Source organism: Rhinatrema bivittatum, chromosome 1 (assembly GCF_901001135.1).
Source record: "Rhinatrema bivittatum chromosome 1, aRhiBiv1.1, whole genome shotgun sequence".
NCBI lineage: Eukaryota > Metazoa > Chordata > Amphibia > Gymnophiona > Rhinatrematidae > Rhinatrema > Rhinatrema bivittatum.
In genome coordinates this window covers 751,037,240-751,057,686 of record NC_042615.1, presented here as the reverse complement: position 1 = coordinate 751,057,686, position 20,447 = coordinate 751,037,240, and the positions used below count along the sequence as shown (strand labels likewise).

The 20,447-nt window shown below is 43.6% G+C and overlaps 1 protein-coding gene across 5 annotated transcripts in view; it reads right to left on the bottom strand.

Annotated features, from left to right (window-relative positions):
- Positions 1-20,447, bottom strand: part of CPLANE1 (ciliogenesis and planar polarity effector 1) — a 453,269-nt gene that overhangs the window by 21,974 nt on the left and 410,848 nt on the right. For all 5 annotated transcript variants that reach the window (XM_029578626.1, XM_029578651.1, XM_029578642.1 and 2 more), the window contains 3 exons: positions 18,265-18,435; positions 13,125-13,261; positions 6,456-6,599 (listed from right to left, as the gene is read on the bottom strand). In XM_029578626.1, the coding sequence (XP_029434486.1) occupies positions 6,456-6,599; positions 13,125-13,261; positions 18,265-18,435 (452 nt within the window). The remainder of the gene's footprint in view (positions 1-6,455; positions 6,600-13,124; positions 13,262-18,264; positions 18,436-20,447) is intronic.

Below are 20,447 nucleotides of genomic sequence, written 5' to 3'. Positions count from 1 at the left end.
TGAAGAACTCATTTTTGAAAGGACCTTGTCTCTGTCACTTGGAACCCACACGCCCCTTCATCCTAGAAGTAGAGGCTTACATAAAGGGGGTTGGCGTAGTTCTAAGCCAACACTTGCCAAAACGAGTACTTAGCATCTGTTCTTTCTTTTAGAAGAGATCCCCTCCATGGGAACTGCTCACAAGTGGGCCACTGACACCTCCATGGCTCAAACAGAGTGCTCCTCAACATGGCCCCTAAGATGAAGTCCTGCCTTGTCAAAACAGATACAGTATACTAGCCAAATGGAAAGCATCTGCTTGGCAATGGTGATGCCCAACTTATTCTTATCAAAAGAAAGAAAAAGTTGGGTGGACTGTCTATGGGCTTCTATCCACTCCAGATAGAAAGCTAAGGCTTGTTTGCAGTCCAAACTGTGAAGGGCTTGTTCGCCTAGGACAATTGACTGGTTAAGATGGAAGTCAGACACTACCTTAGGCAAGAACTTAGGGTGCGTATGTAAGACCACCCTGTCATGAAAAAACTTAGTGTAAGGTGGATAAGTCACTATGGCCTAGAGCTCACTGACCCTGAGTGCTGAAGTGACCACCACCAAAAATATGACCTTCCAGGTCAGGTACTTCAGGTAACAGAAGCACAGCATCTCAAAGGGAGCTTTTGTCAGCTGAGCTAACACCATGATGAGGTCCCAAGACACAGCGGGAGGCCTTAGGGGAGGCTTCAATTGAAGCAGGCCCTGCATGAACCATACAACTATAAGCTGTACAGAGATGAACGTACCATCTATACCATGGTGATAGGCACCAAACACACTGAGATTAACGCTAACAGAGTTGGTTTTCAAACCAGCTTCCGATAGAAGGTAATCAAGCAGTATTGTGTGGAGCAGGAGAAAGGATCTAGGGCCTTCTGTTCACACCACATGGAAACCTCCTCCAGTCCGTAGGACTTTCTAATGGAAAGCCACTAGGACATGATACAATCCTCTGAGAGATTGAGTTGTTGCAGTATCAACCTCTCAACATCCAGGCTGTGAGCGACAGGGCCTGGAGGTTGGGATGGCGCAACCAGCCTTGAATCCTGAGTGATGAACTGTGGCGAAGTCCCCAGCCTGATAAGTTTCCATGTGGACATCTCCTTGAGGAGTGGAAACCAGACCTGTCTTGGCCAAGGAGGGGCTATAAGGATCATAATCCTTCTGTCCTCATGAAGCTTCTAGAGAGTCTTCGCTACCAGTGAAGCTGAAGGATATGCATACAAGAAATCCTCACCCCAATTACAGGCAAAGGCATCTGAGGCTGGTTTGCTGTGTGTCCTGTACAGGGAGCAGAACTGAGGAACCTTCATATTCCAAGGCACTCCGAAGAGATCCCATTCAGGGATTCCCCAGAGGCTGAGATCCGATTCGTGACCCCTTGGTTCAGAGACCAATTGTGAGGTCTAAAGGCGCGACTCAGTCTGTCCATTATCACATTCTCCATTCTGGCCAGGTACATGGCCCTGAGCACCATCCCATGGGAAAGGGCCCATGACCAAATGTGGACTGTTTTCTGACACAGGATGTATGATCCTATACCTCCCTGCTTGTTGTTCTGTATCAGAACAATTTTGTTGGACAGCCGATCTCTGAAAGCCCATAGAGCGTACCTGATAGCCCAGAGCTCCAGGAAATTGATTTTATAGAGATGTTCCTGGGCAGACCAAAGTCCCTGGGTGCTGAATCCAATTATATGGGCTCCCAGCCCAGGGTAGACACAACCGTGATTAGGACGATTTGGGTAGGAGGTCTTTAGAAAGTTCTCCCTTTTTCCAGATTTAAATTTCTTGCCACCAGAACAAAGAGTGGAGTGACTCAGATGCAGTCCTGGAGGTCCCAAGTAACTTGATACCACTGCGAACTCAGGGTCAATTGGGCCATTTGCATGTGTAAACATACCAAGGTAATGACATGAACTGTCGCGGCCAAATGGCCCAATTGACCCTGAGTTCGCAGTGGTAACAAGTTACTTGGGACTTGCTTGCTAGCTCTGTTAAATCTCTGCCTTGATAGACATCAGGTTGATGGCCCTTTTTTCCTGGGCAGAAAGGCTTTGGCCTGAGCCATGTCTAGTAGGGTTCCAATGAAGTCCAATTGTGGTGATGGGCTGAGAAGGGACTTGGGGTAGTTGATAACAAACCCTAGTGTCTCCAGCACTCTCATGGTCAAGCACATGGACTTGTCCTGACAGTGCTCTTGACCAGCCAATCATTCAGATATGGAAAAATGTGAACTCTCAGTCCGTAAAGGTACGCTGCCACCATGGTTAGGCATTTTGTAAAGACACGTGGGGTTGATTCGAGCCCAAACGGCAGAACGTGATACTAGAAGTACTGCTTTCCCACCACAAATCTGAAATACTTTTGGTGACTTGGGAAGATCTCAATGTGATTGTATACATCTTTGAGATCCAGGGAGCATAGCCAGTCCCCTTTTTGCAAGTACTGGGAGTAAAATCCCTGCCATCTGGGTCTGACTGCTCTGGCCATTAAGAAGGAGGAGGGCTCTGTTGCTAGTTCTTCCTGATATGCTACCGGGCCCCAGAATGGGCATTTTGGTGGGTACTCAATAGATTCAATTTGTACTCCTTGCCAACAATGGAGAGAACCCACTGGTCTGAGGTTACACTGGGTCATCAGGTCGCAAAGAACTGAAGCCTTCCCGCAACCGACAGGTCTATCATTCTGGGTATGGGTGAGTTGGCTTTGCTCCCAGTGATCCAGTCAAAACTCCGTCCCTGGAACTGACTGAGGTGCTGACTGGGGCTTTGGGGTCTTTGTTGTCTAGGATGGCCACAAGAACCCTGATGTGATCAACATGAATGAGGAGATAGAGGGTAGTACTTCCTCAGGCAGAAGAAGGACCTCCTAGGCCAAGACACTGACATCCTCATAGCTGAGGAAGACAGGTCCTGAGTGCCAGTGGAGAACTGTTGAAGAGTTGCATGGTGGTCCCAGATTTGGGCCACTGTGTCCCTGACTGTGTTTCTGAAGAGATTCTATCCCATACATGGCATGCCAGCGAGTCGCTCCTGTATCTCCGGTCTGAGATGTGAGGCTTGCAGCCACACAAGCCTGCGGGCACTGATGCCTGCTATAGAGACCCTCCATGCCATCTCATAAACATCGTAGGGCCACATGTTTTCTGCACTACAGAACCTTATGCACCAGCGACAGGAGTCTGTCTTGCTGCTGCTGAGGCAGTCGCTTGGCAATGTCCTGCACCTACTTCCAGATTTCCAGCATATATTGGCTCATGTAGAGCTGGTAGACCACTATGTGGCAATAAGAACAGGGCCCTGGAACATCTTCTTCCCAAGAGCATCTCATCCATTGCTCTGTTATTTTACCCAGGGGTGCCAAGGAATGGGTCCAAGAGCTCTTGCCTTCTACAGAATGGATTCGATGACCATCCATTGGTGGGGCACCTGATGCTTGTCAAATCCGAGAGCCTTTTGGATGAGATAAATCGTGTCCACCTTCCTATTCACAGGAGGCACTGTGAGGGGGTGTTCCCATATACTCAGCAGTAACTCCACAAGGATCTCGTGCACTGGTACTGCCACAATCCCCTTGAGAGGCTCCATGAACTGGAGGAAATCTAGCATTTTGTACCAGGTATCCTCTTCAGTCATCAACTGAAATGAGATGGCCTCTGCCATCTCACAGACAAAGTTTGCGAAGGAGAGATCCTTTGGCTGGGACTTCCTTCGGTCCTGTGGAGGAGATGGATCTGAAGGGAAACCATCTGAAGCATCATCAGAAACCTCAAAGAAGGCATCTCCCTAGGGGCCACAGGGAACCTTGTCTTCACTGCCATTGACTGGAGATGGGGCCCTAGGTGTTCGGCCCCCTACCATCGGTGAAGGCATCAATAGAACTGGTCATGTTGGCCTGGGCCCCGGTGTCTTCTCTAGCATTGGGGGGGCTTCCTCCTTCGAGGAACTGGGGACGACAACCCGATCATCAAGATGCCAGCTGGGTTGGTAACACACTGATAGGTTCGTGGAGGGGTTCCAGCAGCAGCTCAAGGAGCAATGGTGCCAGGGGTTGGTGCTGAGGCCATGCATCGCCTTCTCGACAGCCAACTGCACATGCCTCTCCAATTCCTCCTTGAACATCGCCAATGCCAAAACAGGCTGGAACCAGGTGGTGTAACCAGATCCTCTTCAGAACCGAAAGGAGGATCAGTGTCTGGCATGAGGACTGATAGAGCAGTCATGGTGTACCCCTGTCCTCACCGCATGAATGCTTTCGGAGCATCAGAGCAGGAACTGTTGCATCACCATGCTTGGTTCCATGCATCGACGGGGACCGCTGTTGATGCTTCCTCTATTTCCCTCGATGCTTGCATCGGTCCTTCCTCGGTTCCGAGGCTGATGAACCTGACATCGATCTGGAGAAGCCTGACAATGGCCGGTCTCCAATGACCCTCTCAGCAGATGACCTGATGGAACCGGCGGCCCCGCCAATGTTGATGGCTCGATGTCCATTGATGCGGCTCCGTGGTCCTCAATGCTAATGCCTCTGATCTCAAAGACAATGAATTGGTCTTCTCTGGCCTGAAGAGGCGCTCCATCTTCTCAAGATGGATCTTACGACCCCCTTTAACGTCATCCTGGCACACTTGCTGCAACCATGGATATCGCATGATATCCCAAGGCAGAGGACACATTTATCATGGGGGTCTGAGATAGACATGGTCCTCGTACACCAGGGACACTGCTTGAAACCCAAAATGGACATGTTGTTGTGAAATAAAAGGGATGCGAGATTGAAATCAATGGCTATGGCCATCGATGGCTGGCGGGCACCGAGCACATCAATGCCCCGGGGAAACGATAATGAAAATAAACTTACCAATAAACATCGAAAAACTTATCTAGGATGCTAATGTAGAACCAGGGGGTCCCTGCGTTGACTGCACAAGGAAGTGAAAAATATTTTAAGAAAAAAAACACGCTTTAAGAAGTAGGCCAAGAAGTTGGCAAAATGAGGCTTTCACTCAACCACGAGATGACAGACTGCGGAAAAAAAGAGGCTGAAGGGGATATATTGCATGCATAAGCATGCTCAATTAGGTTCAAAGTTCTAGAAATTTTGACACAAGTTTTTCGTGCCGGGCTCCATCCGATGATATCAACCTGTTTGACCTTGGAGAAAGTGTGCAATCATGAAACCTTAAACCAGCATCTTATACAAACTGGAAGCATTTCATTTTTTAAGAATATGCCATTCTTTCCCCGATAGGACACCTCTATCGCAGTATGCTTTCCAGCATTCATAGCACAATAACCTTGTCTGAGATTACCATGTTAATATTCTGGCCTTCAGGGTGTATTATAGAGGGACACACCAAAATATACCCTTTCCATAATACAGCAAACCTTAGTCAATCTGAGAAACTTAGTAACATAGAGGTCAATATTCAGCGCTACTTAGCTGGATACATGGCGACTTATCCAGCCAGCTAAGTAGATAGCTAGATAATTTGTAGGCATAATATGGGTGGATTGGGGAGGAGCTACTTACATGGTTAACTTGGTCAGATAAGTGCCGATATTCGGATTTATCTGGTTAAGTTAACAGAATAATTTAGACTTGCTCGATAAGTTTAAAGTTAGCCGGATATAACTTATCTGGTTAACTAGAATTTATCTGGGTATATTCAGTGGCACAGCCGTGCCTGTGAACATTCCTTCTAAGTTAGCCAGATAAGTTATATCCGGCTAACTTAGATAGCCAGATATATTTGAATATTGGGCCCATATTAAGTTAAGCTAAAGGGTGAACAATAACTATCATGTTCAACTTTCTTCAAGAATCTCTTTAGTGAGCAGCAAAACAGAAACACTGTCACAGCCAATTGGGCTTTTAAGCAGATCAGAAAGTGAACACTGAGAAATGTCTTTTCATCTAAGGCAGGGGTGGCCAACTCCGATCTTCAAGAACCATAAACAGGTCTATTTATAGTTTACATACAATTGAGGTAATTCATGCAAATCTCTCTCATGTATATTCATTATGGACAGCCTGAAAACCAGACCCTGAGGACCGAAGCTGGCCATCCCTAATCTAAGGTCTCTGATATGGTAACTCTCACTATACTAACCAATGGCTTACTAGAAGCAAATTGGGATTCTTTTTTTCTGTGAAGAATTATTAAGAAATCTGATACTCAATAACTTGCCTTTAAAAAGACACATTGTCGTATTTTGCAAGGTAGGAGAATAGACTTAGTTTTTGGGTACTTGCCAGGTTCTTATGGCCTGGATTGGCCACTGTTGGAAACAGGATGCTGGGCTTGATGGTCCCTTGGTCTGACCCAGTATGGCATTTTCTTATGTTCTTAAGCTTTGAAATGTTTAGAATTGGAGCTCAGTAATAGCAGGGCACAGTGTTCTTCACTTGTTTTCATACCTTTACTAGCTGAAGCAGGTCTCCTTATACCCAAATTTGGCTTCTGCATTGAATTAGCTTGAAGGTATAATTTTCTCTTTTTCTGATCTGTCAACATCCCTCTGCGAGTTATCTGGGACATTCGATCCCGAGGTAGAGAGGTTACTTGAAATAGGGAAGATTATAACAATTATTTACAATTAAACTACCAAGAATACAGTTAAAAATAATTCCCACCTTGTGTGATATATATATATATTTTTTTTTTTCACTTTATTTTTATTATTTATAAACATTGATCAAATATAAACATATTTGAAAAAGAAATTTGGACAGAAAAACAAACAAACAAACAAACAGGAACTTAGAAACAAAATCTTGTGTGATATTTGACAGTTGGCTAGATGTGAGTAAAATGGAAATAGTACAGTAGAAATACAGAGGTACAGTAGAAATAGAAATACAGAGGTACAGTAGAAATACAGAGGTCAAGCATTCCCTTAACTTACTTAGTCTTCCACAGCTCCCATAGACTGTTTTCATACTGTTGACGTCCAGAACCTATGCTCATGTTTTTACTCATCAATAAGAAATTTCTCCCTCTTCCCCCCCTCCACGAACAACCTTCCTTCCCCCTCCCCCCCCAATTAGCAAACCTCCCTCCCCATGCGCTAGTTTCGCTCTAATAGTGCATACTGCTACTGTTCCTAGTTATGTTATGTTATATTATCCAAGTTGTTCACTCCCTTGTTCATTGTAAGACATATGTTGTCATTGTTTTCTACTTGTTATAATGTAAACCGGAGTGATAAGTAATTTTGTTACCTGAACTTCGGTATAAAAAAAGTTATAAATAAATAAATAAATACATATGCCACAGTGTGGCAAGTGTACAGTTTATCCAGCTAAAATGTTAGCAGGATAAATTTTGACAGATATTCAGCATAATGCTGCTGATTAGGCATACAGCTCGATATAATACTAGTTAGCAGGATAAACTTGTCCATCTAACTTTAGGATTGTTTTCAAACATGACCAGACTTAGCTGGATAAGTTATCTTAGCTGTGAATATTGGAGCTAGCTGGCTAAGATATCTGGCTAACTTAACTCTACCCCGGAACACCCCTGAATATCTCCTACTTATCTAGCTAAACAGCCAAATGAGTTGGAAGTGTTCGGGAGAGGTGGGAAACTTAAAACTCACAGTTTTCAGGCGAACTCTTGAACTTAACCGGACAAAATCTGAATACGGACCTCATAATTTCTCAGCACCACTTAGCGACTACTGAGCTACAGGTATGTGAGAAAGTGGACTTGTTACCCAGAGTTTACAGAACAAAATATAGGTGTTCATTGAAATAGGTAAAGGGGAAGTATAAAAGCAGTTATGTAGTCTAAGATAATATACTGTAACCATTTAGCAACACATAGAAACGACGGCAGAAGAAGACCAAATGGCCCATCCAGTCTATCCAGCAAGTTTTCACACTTTTTTTTCCCTCATACTTATCTGTTACTCTTGGCCCTTATTAGTAACATTTTGGTTCTAGTTACCGTCCACCCCCGTCATTGATGTAGAGAGCAGTGCTAGAGCTGCATCTAAGTGAAGTATCTAGCTTAATTGGTTAGGGATAGTAACTGCCACAATAAGCAAGCTACTCCCACGCTTATTTGTTTACCCATCCTGTGCAATTCAGTCCTTGTTGGTTGTTGTCTGAATATAAATCCTCTTTTCTTTATTCTTTATTCCCCCTGCCACTGAAGCAGTGAGCTGCGCTGGATATCAGGTTTAACTGATTCGGGGTAGTAACTGCCGCAACAAGCAAGCTACTCCCCGCTTTTTTAAGAATGCAAATCCTTTTTTCCACATTTCCTCTTGTCGTTAAAGCATAGAGCAATGTTGGAGTTGCATTAACAGTGAGTATTGTTTATTGAATAAGGGTATTAATCTCCAGGTAATAGCTTTCATTCCCGCAAGCCACCCCCCATGCCTCTTCTCTTCATTCACATCCTCTAGACTTTATGGATCACAGTATTTATCCCACACCCCTTTGAAGTCCTTCACAATTTTGGTCTTCACCACTTCCTCCGGAAGGGCATTCCAGGCATCCACCACCCTCTCCATGAAGAAATACTTCCTGACATTGGTTCTGAGTCTTCCTCCCTGGAGCTTCAAATCGTGACCCCCCTGGTTATGCTGATTTTTTTCCAACGGAAAAGGTTTGTCATTGTCTTTGGATCATTAAAACCTTTCATCTGAAAGTCTGATTCATATCACCTCTGCTCCTCCTTTCCTCCAGGGTGTACATATTTAGATTCTTCAATCTCTCCTCATTCTTCATTCTCTCCTCATTCGATGAAGACCCTCCACTTTTTTGGTCGCCCTTTTCTGGACCGCCTCCATCTTGGGAGAATGGTAGAAACCTTGACAATAAGTAAATTATTCTGTAACCCAGAGGTGGGCAAACTGTAGCCCACGGTCAAAACCCAGCCTGACGACAGATTTTTTTTCCGGCCCTCCTCCTCCTCCTCAATTTGTCCCATTAGATCCAGCCCACCGGCACCTTCAATTTCATCAACAATGGCTTGACATTGCAGGCCTTTGTTGATGACTTCGACCTGGAAGTTGGCAGCCAGAGGTGACATCCCCTTCAGAGGGAGCAGTGGGGCAGGAAGAGGAGGAGCATCAACCAGCCTTAAAGAGGCCCGTGTGACTGCTGGTGGACTCCATCCCACTGGCAGCAAAGAAAGGAAGAGGCTGCCGGTGGACCCCCATCTTACCGGTGACAAAGAAAGGAAGAGGCCTCTTTCTTCAGTTCTCCTGGCAGTGCAGAAGCTGCGTATCTGCATCGCTGGGCGAACTGAGCCCAACTCGTAACCTGTGCAGGCCTCGCAGTATTAAAAGCTCGCGAGGGCAGCACGTTCTCTGTGCTGATCTCACAGTACACGAGATCAGCATGGAGAAATTGCTACAATTGCAAATTTTGAATATTGCGTGGTCTGCAGACAGCAGCAGCAGCAGCAGCAGAGTGGGTTTCGATGATGGATCGACTCCTCCCTTGCATGCGGCAGGGAAATTTTGATAAAATGAGAAAAATTGTTAGAAAAAAACTGAAAGGAGCAGCTACAAAAGTAAAAAATGTTCAAGAGGCGTGGTCATTGTTAAAAAATAGAAAACTGATCTCTTATAGCACTAAGTATAAGGCAGGGATAGCAGCTCAACAAAGCAACAAACATCAACGCTAATGTCCCAAAGGTTTAGAGTATTATATAAACGTGAATTCACAACATCATATAGAATGCTTCTAATGAAAGACCTCATACAAGGCATACATTGATCAGTGCTGATTAGCATCAAAGTATACCGCCAATATAATCATGGGTCTGTGATATACTGATCAACTTTTTTTCATTTTTTTGCTCAAGTGAGTGTGTGGCCCATTTTAGACCCGTGTTTCATTATGCATAGTAGCATTCTATATGATGTTGTGAATTCACGTTTATATAATACTCTAAACCTTTGGGACATTAGCGTTGATGTTTGTTGCATTGTTAAAAAATACCATTCTAGAAGCACAGCCTAGATGTATTCCACACATTAAGAAAGGTGGAAAGCAGGCAAAACGATTACCGGCATGGTTAAAAGGGGAGGTGAAAGAAGCTATTTTAGCCAAAAGATCTTCATTCAAAAATTGGAAGAAGGAACCAACAGAAGAAAATAGGATAAAGCATAAACGTTGGCAAGTTAAATGTAAGACATTGATAAGACAGGCTAAGAGAGAATTTGAAAAGAAGTTGGCTGTAGAGGGAAAAACTCACAGTAAAAACTTTTAAAAATATATCCGAAGCAGAAAGCCTGTGAGGGAGTCAGTTGGACCGTTAGATGATCGAGGGGTTAAAGGGGCACTTAGAGAAGATAAGGCCATCGCGGAAAGATTAAATGATTTCTTTGCTTCGGTGTTTACTGAAGAGGATGTTGGGGAGGTACCCGTAATGGAGAAGGTTTTCATGGGTAATGATTCAGATGGACTGAATCAAATCACGGTGAACCTAGAAGATGTGGTAAGCCTGATTGACAAACTGAAGAGTAGTAAATCACCTGGACCGGATGGTATACACCCCAGAGTTCTGAAGGAACTAAAAATGAAATTTCAGACCTATTAGTAAAAATTTGTAACCTATCATTAAAATCATCCAATGTACCTGAAGACTGGAGGATAGCAAATATAACCCCAATATTTAAAAAGGGCTCCAGGGGCGATCCGGGAAACTACAGACCGGTTAGCCTGACTTCAGTGCCAGGAAAAATAGTGGAAAGTGTTCTAAACATCAAAATCACAACATATAGAAAGACATGGTTTAATGGAACAAAGTCAGCATGGCTTTACCCAGGGCAAGTCTTGCCTCACAAATCTGCTTCACTTTTTTGAAGGAGTTAACAAACATGTGGATAAAGGTGAACCGGTAGATGTAGTATACTTGGATTTTCAGAAGGCGTTTGACAAAGTTCCTCATGAGAGGCTTCTAGAAAAAGTAAAAAGTCATGGGATAGGTGGCGATGTCCTTTCGTGGATTACAAACTGGCTAAAAGACAGGAAACAGAGTAGGATTAAATGGACAATTTTCTCAGTGGAAGGGAGTGGACAGTGGAGTGCCTCAGGGATCTGTATTGGGACCCTTACTTTTCAATATATTTATAAATGATCTGGAAAGAAATACGACGAGTGAGATAATCAAATTTGCAGATGATACAAAATTGTTCAGAGTAGTTAAATCACAAACAGATTGTGATAAATTGCAGGAAGACCTTGTGAGACTGGAAAATTGGGCATCCAAATGGCAGATGAAATTTAATGTGGATAAGTGCAAGGTGATGCATATAGGGAAAAATAACCCATGCTATAATTACACAATGTTGGGTTCCATATTAGGTGCTACAACCCAAGAAAGAGATCTAGGCGTCATAGTGGATAACACATTGAAATCGTCTGTTCAGTGTGCTGCGGCAGTCAAAAAAGCCAACAGAATTTTGGGAATTATTAGAAAGGGAATGGTGAATAAAACGGAAAATGTCATAATGCCTCTGTATCGCTCCATGGTGAGACCGCACCTTGAATACTGTGTACAATTCTGGTTGCCACATCAAAAAAAGATATAATTGCGATGGAGAAGGTACAGAGAAGGGCTACCAAAATGATAAGGGGAATGGAACAGCTCCCCTATGAGGAAAGACTAAAGAGGTTAGGATTTTTCAGCTTGGAGAAGAGACGGCTGAGGGGGGATATGATAGAGATGTTTAAAATTATGAGATGTCTAGAACGGGTAGATGTGAATCAGTTATTTACTCTTTCGGATAGTAGAAAGACTAGGGGGCACTCCATGAAGTTAGCATGGGGCACATTTAAAACTAATCGGAGAAAGTTCTTTTTTACTCAACGCACAATTACACTCTGGAATTTGTTGCCAGAGGATGTGGTTAGTGCAGTTAGTATAGCTGTGGTTAAAAAAGGATTGGATAAGTTCTTGGAGGAGAAGTCCATTACCTGCTATTAAGTTCACAGAGAATAGCCACTGCCATTAGCAATGGTAACATGGAGTAGACTTAGTTTTTGGGTACTTGCCAGGTTCTTATGGCCTGGATTGGCCACTGTTGGAAACAGGATGCTGGGCTTGATGGACCCTTGGTTTGACCAGGTATGGCATTTTCTTATGTTCTTATGCGCTTATACTTTTTTTGATGAGGCTAGATTACAGGTTACTTTCCTTGGATGTACAATTAATGCAGCAGTTTTGAGTGGTGTAAAGATTTGATGTGTTTTTATTTTTTGTTTTGTTGACATGTTTTTGTTTATTTTATTATGTATTGTTATTTTTATTGTATTATGCTAATCTTGTACACTGCCTTGAGCAATTTTTTGGAATTTGAAAGGTGCTACATAAATTGTATTAAATAAATAAATATTCAAAGCTTTTAGCTCACCTTGTTTAAGGTTGATTGGATAACTTGTTATATTTTTAGCTCTTGCTTTAGTATCAGAAATATTTTTCTGCACTATCCAAGTTGCTGTTCCCATATGAATGGTAAGGTTAGCCTTTAGTTGCAGTACAGTATTGCATTTTGTGACCATTTTTAGAAACAGTAATTGCTTGGAAAATTAAAGGCAGAGAAAAAAGCTGCTGTTTGAGTTTTACCCCCATTTACCCCCTTTCTGTCCTACCCCCTGGAAGATTAAATAAGTTACCTCACCAATAGCTGTGAAAAAAGCCTTTTCCAGAATCATTTGCAAGGCAAATTCCTCCTGGTGGTAATATTTTGGCATTTACATAAATTACATACAGGTACAATGAGTTCTTGCCCAAGAAATATTACAATCTAAGTGGGTATCTGAGTGACTGGATCAAGGTCCTATGTGTCAGTGGGAGAAGCAGCTTTTGGTTCCTGCTCCATTATTCTAACCATTAGGTCACCTGCTCTGTTCTGTATGTCTCTACCCCACATGGCCTTAGCTTGGAAAGAAAGATAAACAAAATCTTGTGAAAGTCCTGATAAAACATAGCAAAATGTATATTGGAAGTAGGATGGCCATAAAATTAAATACCAGACATAAGAAAAGAATGGAAATGTAAAACATTAAAAATTCCACCAACAAAAGATCATACAGTCAGGCTAGCATTAATAGATTTCCTACCTCTGGGTTGAGCTGAACTTCGTGTAGGGATAGCCAGAGACCTTGTTTGACCAAAACCATTTCGGAAAGCAGATCTCTTTTCAATTCGACTTGCAGATAAACTGCGACTGCTCTCAGACCGACTCCTAAAATATGGGCTAGAAACATTTGTCATTGGTAGACATCTACAATAATCAACAGTCACTGAGAAATAGATTGACCTAATGTCACTAGGGTATTGTAACTCTGCATTTTCCAGCTGTCTCCTGGAGGCATACCTAACCAGTCAGGTTTTCAGGATTCCTATAATGAATATGCACACATTGGCAACTCAGTAAAAGCAAATTTCTCTCATACATATTTAACATGCTTATCCTGAAAACCTGACTTGATAGTTGTGCTTCTAGGAAAGGGCTGGGAAACCCTACATTTTGTTAAACTGTTGATAAATGTACAAGAGTCATCCAGTAACCAAAGAGCATTATTTGCATTTTCAGTTTTTAAAGCAGCAGCATTACCTTCTTAAAGACAAATCCAGAAAATCGTACAATGAATATTTTTTCACTTAACTGTAATTCAATTTTCTTTTATTGCTCAATCCTGCTAAGATCTGGAGCTGCTATGTTTCTATTTTTGCCCAGTATACAGTACCTTAAATCAGAATGCGAGATATTCCTCTCAAGCTTGGTAGCCATTTGGCTACTGATAAAATTGGTACCATTCAGATTTTTAACAATCAATAGTTGTCTACACAGTATCTCTGAAGTCTGATGGTCATCAGTCCATCTTATGAAAGAAAATTGGGCAAAGCAGTTTTCACTGTCATGAAGGACCACAACTACCTATAGCTAGATCTCTCTTCTCAGCCTCTATGTTTAGTCAACTAAAACTTGTATTCTATAATGCAGAAGGAAGAGATATGGCCACAACTGGAAGATACATATGATGTGAACTAGTATACACATTTACACTAGATCTTCAAAAATTATTCTTTAAAGGTTTGTTTGTTTTTTTATACTAATTTTAAGAAAGCTGTGCATGAAAGGACTGTCTGGATGACTGGAAGATACATATGATGTGAACTAGTATCCACATTTAAACTAGATCTTCAAATATTATTCTTTAAAGGTTTTTTTGTTTTGTTTTTTTTTTTACTAATTTTAAGAAAGCTGTGCATGAAAGGACTGTCTGGATGACAGTGGCCTAAACTGAGTAAGTTAGAAGTCCTGATGTTTTAAATACATAGGGAGGGTAATTTTCTGTGGACCGTATAGAGATGAAGTACACACAGCCTTTAACTCAAATTTCTACACAAGTCCACTTTAACAATTTGCATATTTCCCCAGTATGCATGCACACATACACGCTAAGACGTTATGCCTGCTTGGGAGCAGGTATAACTTACTATGCATTCTTCTGAAAGTATTAGTCCTGGGGGAATTCTGCGCTACTGCGGAATGCAGAATTTGAGCAGAATTCCCCCCCTGCACAGAATTGCCATTTTAGCAATTTTGCACAGAAACTGGCAGAGAAGACCCCGGCATAGCGCGAACGGAGCACAAGAAGATGAAAGCCCCAGCGTGCCATTCACGGCAAAGATGAAGGCCTCCCTATACCGCAAATGGAGTGTGCTCTGCTCGCGGTGAAAATGAAGGCCCCAGTGAGAGTGAATGTGTGTGTGTGTGTGTGTGTGTGTGTGTGAGAGGAGAGGGAGAGGGGTGGGGGTTGAGAGAGGAGGGGAGGGGAGGATGAGAGAGCAGGGAGAGGGGTGTGAGAGAGGGGAGGGGAGGGTGAGAGAGAGCAGGGGGGTGAGAGAGAGCATGGGAGGTGAGAGAGCGGGAGCTTGAGTGTGGGTGCCAGAGAGAGGAAGCCTATATGAGGAGATTGTGAAGGAGTGTTTATGTGCGTGTATGTGTATGAGAGATTGGGAGCTTGTGTGTATGAAAAAGGGATCGTGTGTATGCGAGGGTCCTAGCCTGTGTGAAGGGATTGTTTATGTGTGAGACACAGCCTGTGTGAAGGGGTGCATGAGAGAGAGAGACATAGGTAGCCTGTGTGAGGATGTATGTGTGAGAGAGAGAGAGGGAGCTTGTGTGGGTGTGTATGCAAGAGAGAAGGACCCTGTATGAGGGGATGTGTGTGTGCGAGAGAATGAGGGAGCCTGAATGAGGGTGTGTGGATGTGTACTAGAGAGAGGAGCATGTGTGTGAAAGAGGGAGGGTCAGAGGGAGACTGTGTGAGGGGCAGTCCTGAGAACGAGGTCAAACTCTGGGACTGGCGAGAGAGTGGAAGGGGTTGAGTCTAGAGGTGGAGGGGAAAGATACTGGCAGGTGGAGTTGGGGCCTGAGAGAGCAAAGTGGCCAGGGGAGTAGGGAGAGAGAGTGGAAGGGACACTCTTACAGCGAATTTCTAGGGAAATTCTGCTCATAATATTTAAAATTCTGCATCTCTAAGTAATAACTTTTTTCTGTATTAATTTAATATGTAATTACTTAAAGACTAGCCAATACAAGGTAGAGATGACGAGCGGTATACGCTAGTGGTGACTAACCATGGGTAAAACTGGTATAGCGCTAGAGAATCATGGATCCTTGTAATAAATTAATCCGAGAATTGGAGAACTTAGAGAACGTGTTTCCACATTTTATTCAGGAATGTAATCCAATTCTTGGATTCATTTATTACAAGGATCCATGATTCTCTAGTGCTATATCATTACTTAAAGATTGTCATGTAAATTGTGTTATTTTGACCAATGTAAAGTTTGCAGAATTTTGCAGAACTTTAAGTTTTTGTGTGCAGAATTCCCCCAGGAGTAAAGTATGCATGTGAATCCTGACCCATCTCCACCTGGAACAACTGTTCAGCATGCATGAAACCCTATTCCATGCATACTCATTGGGTTATTTTCAAAGAGCTATTTCCATACATAAAACCATGTTGTGTGCAATTTATATGTATATAATGGGGTTTAATGCACATAAGTATCTTATAAAATTACTCCCCAAATGATTTAAAAATAGCTCTGAAACTATAATAATGCTTTTGCTCATTTTCATAACATTTGGCAAGAAGCTAAGGGGTAGATTTTCAAAGGGGTACGCGCGTACCCCCCGAAAACCTACTCCAAACCACCCTGCGTGCGCTGAGCCTATTTTGCATAGGCTCGGCAGCGCATGCAAGCCCCGGGACGCGCGAAAGTCCCGGGGCTTGCATGGAGGGGCGTGTCGGGGGGGGCGTGCCGCAAGTGACACGGCGTTTCGTGGGCGGGCCGCGAGTGATGCGGCGTTTCGGGGGCGGGCCCGGGGGCGTGGCGCCGGCCTGGGGGCGTGGTCGAGGCCTCCGGACCAGCCCCCGGGTCGGGTGATGGCGCGCCAGCAGCCTGCTGGCGCGCGCAGATTTACACCTGCTTTCCGCAGGCGTACATCTGCCAACAAAGGTAGGGGGGGGTTTAGATAGGGCTGGGGGGGTGGGTTAGGGAGGGGAAGGTGAGGGGAGGTGGAAGGAAGGTTCCCTCCGAGGCCGCTGGGCTCGGCGCGAGCAGGTTGCACAAATGTGCACCCCCTTGCACGTGCCGACCCTGGATTTTATAAGATACGCGCGGCTACGCGCGTATCTTATAAAATCCAGCATGCTTTTGTTCGCGCCTGGTGCACGAACAAAAGTACGCCTGCGCGTACATTTATAAAATCTACCCCTAAAGGTATAAATCAACATATTTAAAGATCCATGTTAAGTAAGATAGCGAGTGGACAAGTCATCCAGCTTAAGTTAGCCGGATGACTTGTCATGGATTTTCAGTGGGGAAAATCTCCCACTGAATATGCAAATATTATCTGGGTAAAGTTACTCAGATAATTTAAAACTTAACCGGCTATATATTGAGTACAGCTGGTTAAATATAAAAAAAGAAACCCCTCCTTGGAGGCCAGCAGCAGCCCAATCTTCCACACCCACCTCCCCCCCCCCCCCCCCCACAATATAATTGTAAAAATGTGTGGGCGTAGTGTCCCATCCCTTACCCCAAAATAATTAGAAAAAGTCATGGGCCTTGCTGGTCTGAGGTCCTCTTTTCACCAAGCTATTCAAATTAAAATCCTGGCTCCAGGCCCCCAACCCCACCTTCTGGCAATCCCTACCCAACACCCTCCAAACCCACCCTGACTACCCCAAACCTCAAAGATGTGCACGGAGCTGGTACAGAGGCTAACCGCACTCTGGGTGCAGTTTACGCTTCCACTGTCAACTGTGGGACCTTATATAGACTGGTATACGCCTTTCTAAATCATGTCCAATCAACTGAATTTAGCACAAGTGGACTCCAATCAAGTTTAGAAACATCTCAAGGATAATCAATGGAAACAGGATGTACCTGAGCTCACTTTTGAGTGTCATAGCAAGGGGTCTGAATACTTATGTAAAGGCAATAATTCAGTTGTTTTTTTTAATTAACTTGTACAAATGTCTACAAACTTGATTTTGCTTTGTCATTATGGAGTATTGTGTGTAGACTGAGCAGGTAAAAGTGAAGGGGTCTGAATACTTTCTGAATTTTAGCCCTTATAAGTGATGAAAAGGAGTTAATTTGTACATTGCAGCTAGCAGCGACTGCAGTGTAGAAATCAACTCCTCTTGTTAGAATTTTCATGCTTATAAGGTCTAAAATTCTTTAATGATGTAATTTTACAATGAATACCTCTGAAAGCTTCTGTAACACCACCCTCCAAACCCCAAATCAAAGTGCCCCCTTACAATAGTCCATATATTGTCAGGCTAAGCCTTTTAAAGAGGAGCTGCAGCAAAGTTACGTGCGCAACATATGCGTGCTGGCTGAGGAAAATGTGGGGTTATGTACGTCACTGCTGGCCCCACCCTTGGAATGCCCATGCCGTGCCCCTTTTCCGCCTACTTTTTCTGGGCGCACGTACATTAATGTACGCGCGCCCTTCCTGGCTATTTAAAATTTGCGTAGCTCTCATGCAGTCCACTTACGCGCATAAGCGGCCATTTTTACGTGTGCAAGCCTTTTAAAATCTACCTCTGTATTCGTCAGTCAAGTTCTATTGTTGATTAAAAATCTATGTTCATCATATTTTAGAGACCGCCCTGGACTTTCTTTTTGAGAGGGGTATCCTTGAGAGAGTAGTGAAGTATAATTTACCTTTTAGCAGAAGTAAAGTGTTGTCTCTGGAACAAATTAGGGATCCTGTCTGGCGTGCTAGATGACGGTTTAACTTCAGTTGCAGAAAGCTGCACTTTATCAGATAGCATGTCCTTCATCAAGCTGAATGCCTCTGAGACTCGATGACTGAAGTGCTCAGACAGCAAAGCTCTTTGGAAAAAAATATATACATAAATTAATTTATGATGTTTTTTTAATCCTCCCTATTTCCCCACCTTATAATCTGCTCCCCAGATCGCATACCCAAGCAACTCAAGTTCCTTTGCTGGCTGCGGGTTGGAGGGAAACCTATTCCAACACTAACACATGATTGCTCTTGCACCTACAAAGACTGATGTAGTCGCAGCAGCCGCCATCTCTCTACCTATGTGGCATGTGAACATATCACCTCCATAATGCACTGAAGCAGCACCTCCTGGTTAGACAGGAGGCTTAAACCTGAGTCTATTGTGCCAGTGTGAAGCACTGTAATCAAGCTACTGTGCCTGTTCAATGTTAATCTCTTTAAAATAAATATCTTATTTAAATCATATATATTTTAAGGATTTCAACATATTTTCCAATGTTTTATCATAAGATTTAGTTAAGCCCCCAATTTACCAAGATGTCCCCTCTTGCAAGTATTATAGGGCAGCAGACAAACTGTTAAACCCTGTTTTTTCCTGAACCATGTCTTAGGGCTTCCCAGTTCAGAAACCTTCGGAGCAAGTTGCTATCCTGTTACTAGGTTTGGATGTTCTAAGCCTGCTAATGACCTCCACCTGAATTTGCCTTGGATTTGCCTCGGCTATCAGTTCATTGAACTAGCAGGAATAAAGCCCTGAATTGGTTGAACTAGTTATCTGAAAAGAAGACAAAAAAAATCCAAGAAGAGAAATGAAGACATTTCATCATCATATCAAGAGCAAGGATTCAAGGCTGCCATAATTGTAAAAACAAAACAAACACCTCCCAAAAATCATTGCATCTTCTACTAGGCATAATAGTTGTAACTAAACAAAATAGTCATAATAAAAGAGAAACACTGTAGAGTCATATGAATATAGTTTCAAACTTCACTTTACATTGCTATATAAAAGCCTGGGTTGAAATCATTTCCCAAAATAGCCCTTCAATTACTAACCATAGCAGTCTGTAAGAAATATAAATCACTTTCAAAGCAGCTAACAGAAGAAAGGTTATTCAAGAGACTTATACAGGATTGGTACCTTTCACAGGTGATGCACAAAACATAGCCTTTTCCCAGCACCGGGGTCCTTTATCCTTACTACTATGAAGTATTATTCATAATCTCTATAAATTTAAGACTATGTGTGATAAGAGGTGGGGGCTGGCACTGCAAAACACCGTGGATCCAGAGGAGTAAACCTCAAAATAAAATGCTGTTATGGATTAGCAAAGTAGCAGTAGTCACACTAACAGGCCGATACAGAAAGAAATGCGGGAGAGTGCCCGCTCTCCCGGCAGGCGCACAGACCAGAGTCCTATGCGCATGATACAGTAAATAAAATAATGCTAATTAGGGCCCGTGGTAAAAGGAGGTGCTAGGGACACTAACTAGAGCCTCCTTTTTGACCTTCTGGCAGCTGTCAGTGGGTTTGACAGCCGACGCTCAATTTTGCCGGCGTTGGTTCTCGGACCCGCTGAAAGCCACGGGTTCGGAAACCGGACGCCGGCAAAATTGAGCATCTGGTTTTCAACCCACTTGGCTGCACATTTTACTTTCTAAATTGCGCGGGAATAACTAATAGGGCCATCAACATGCATTTGCATGTTGCGGGTGCTATTAGTTTCGGGGGGGGTTGGACGCGCGTTTTTGACGTGCTATTACCCCTTACTGAATAAGAACATAAGAAAGGGGTAAAGCTAGCGCATTGAAAACGTGTGTCCAACCGCAGGTTAACAGTGCGCTCCGGGGGCTGGTCAGGAGGCCGCGACCACGCCCCTGGAATGCCCCCCGACACGCCCCCCAGGAAAGTCCCGGGACTATGTGCGTCCCGGGGTTTTGCGTACGCCGGCAGCCTATGCAAGATAGGCTCGGCGCGCGCAGGAGGGGTTTGGAGTAGGTTTTCGGGGGTTACGCGCGGAACCCTTTGAAAATCTACCCCTATATATAGAGCTGGTATACCTCGACATAAAATCAGATCAAGAATTTATACTGA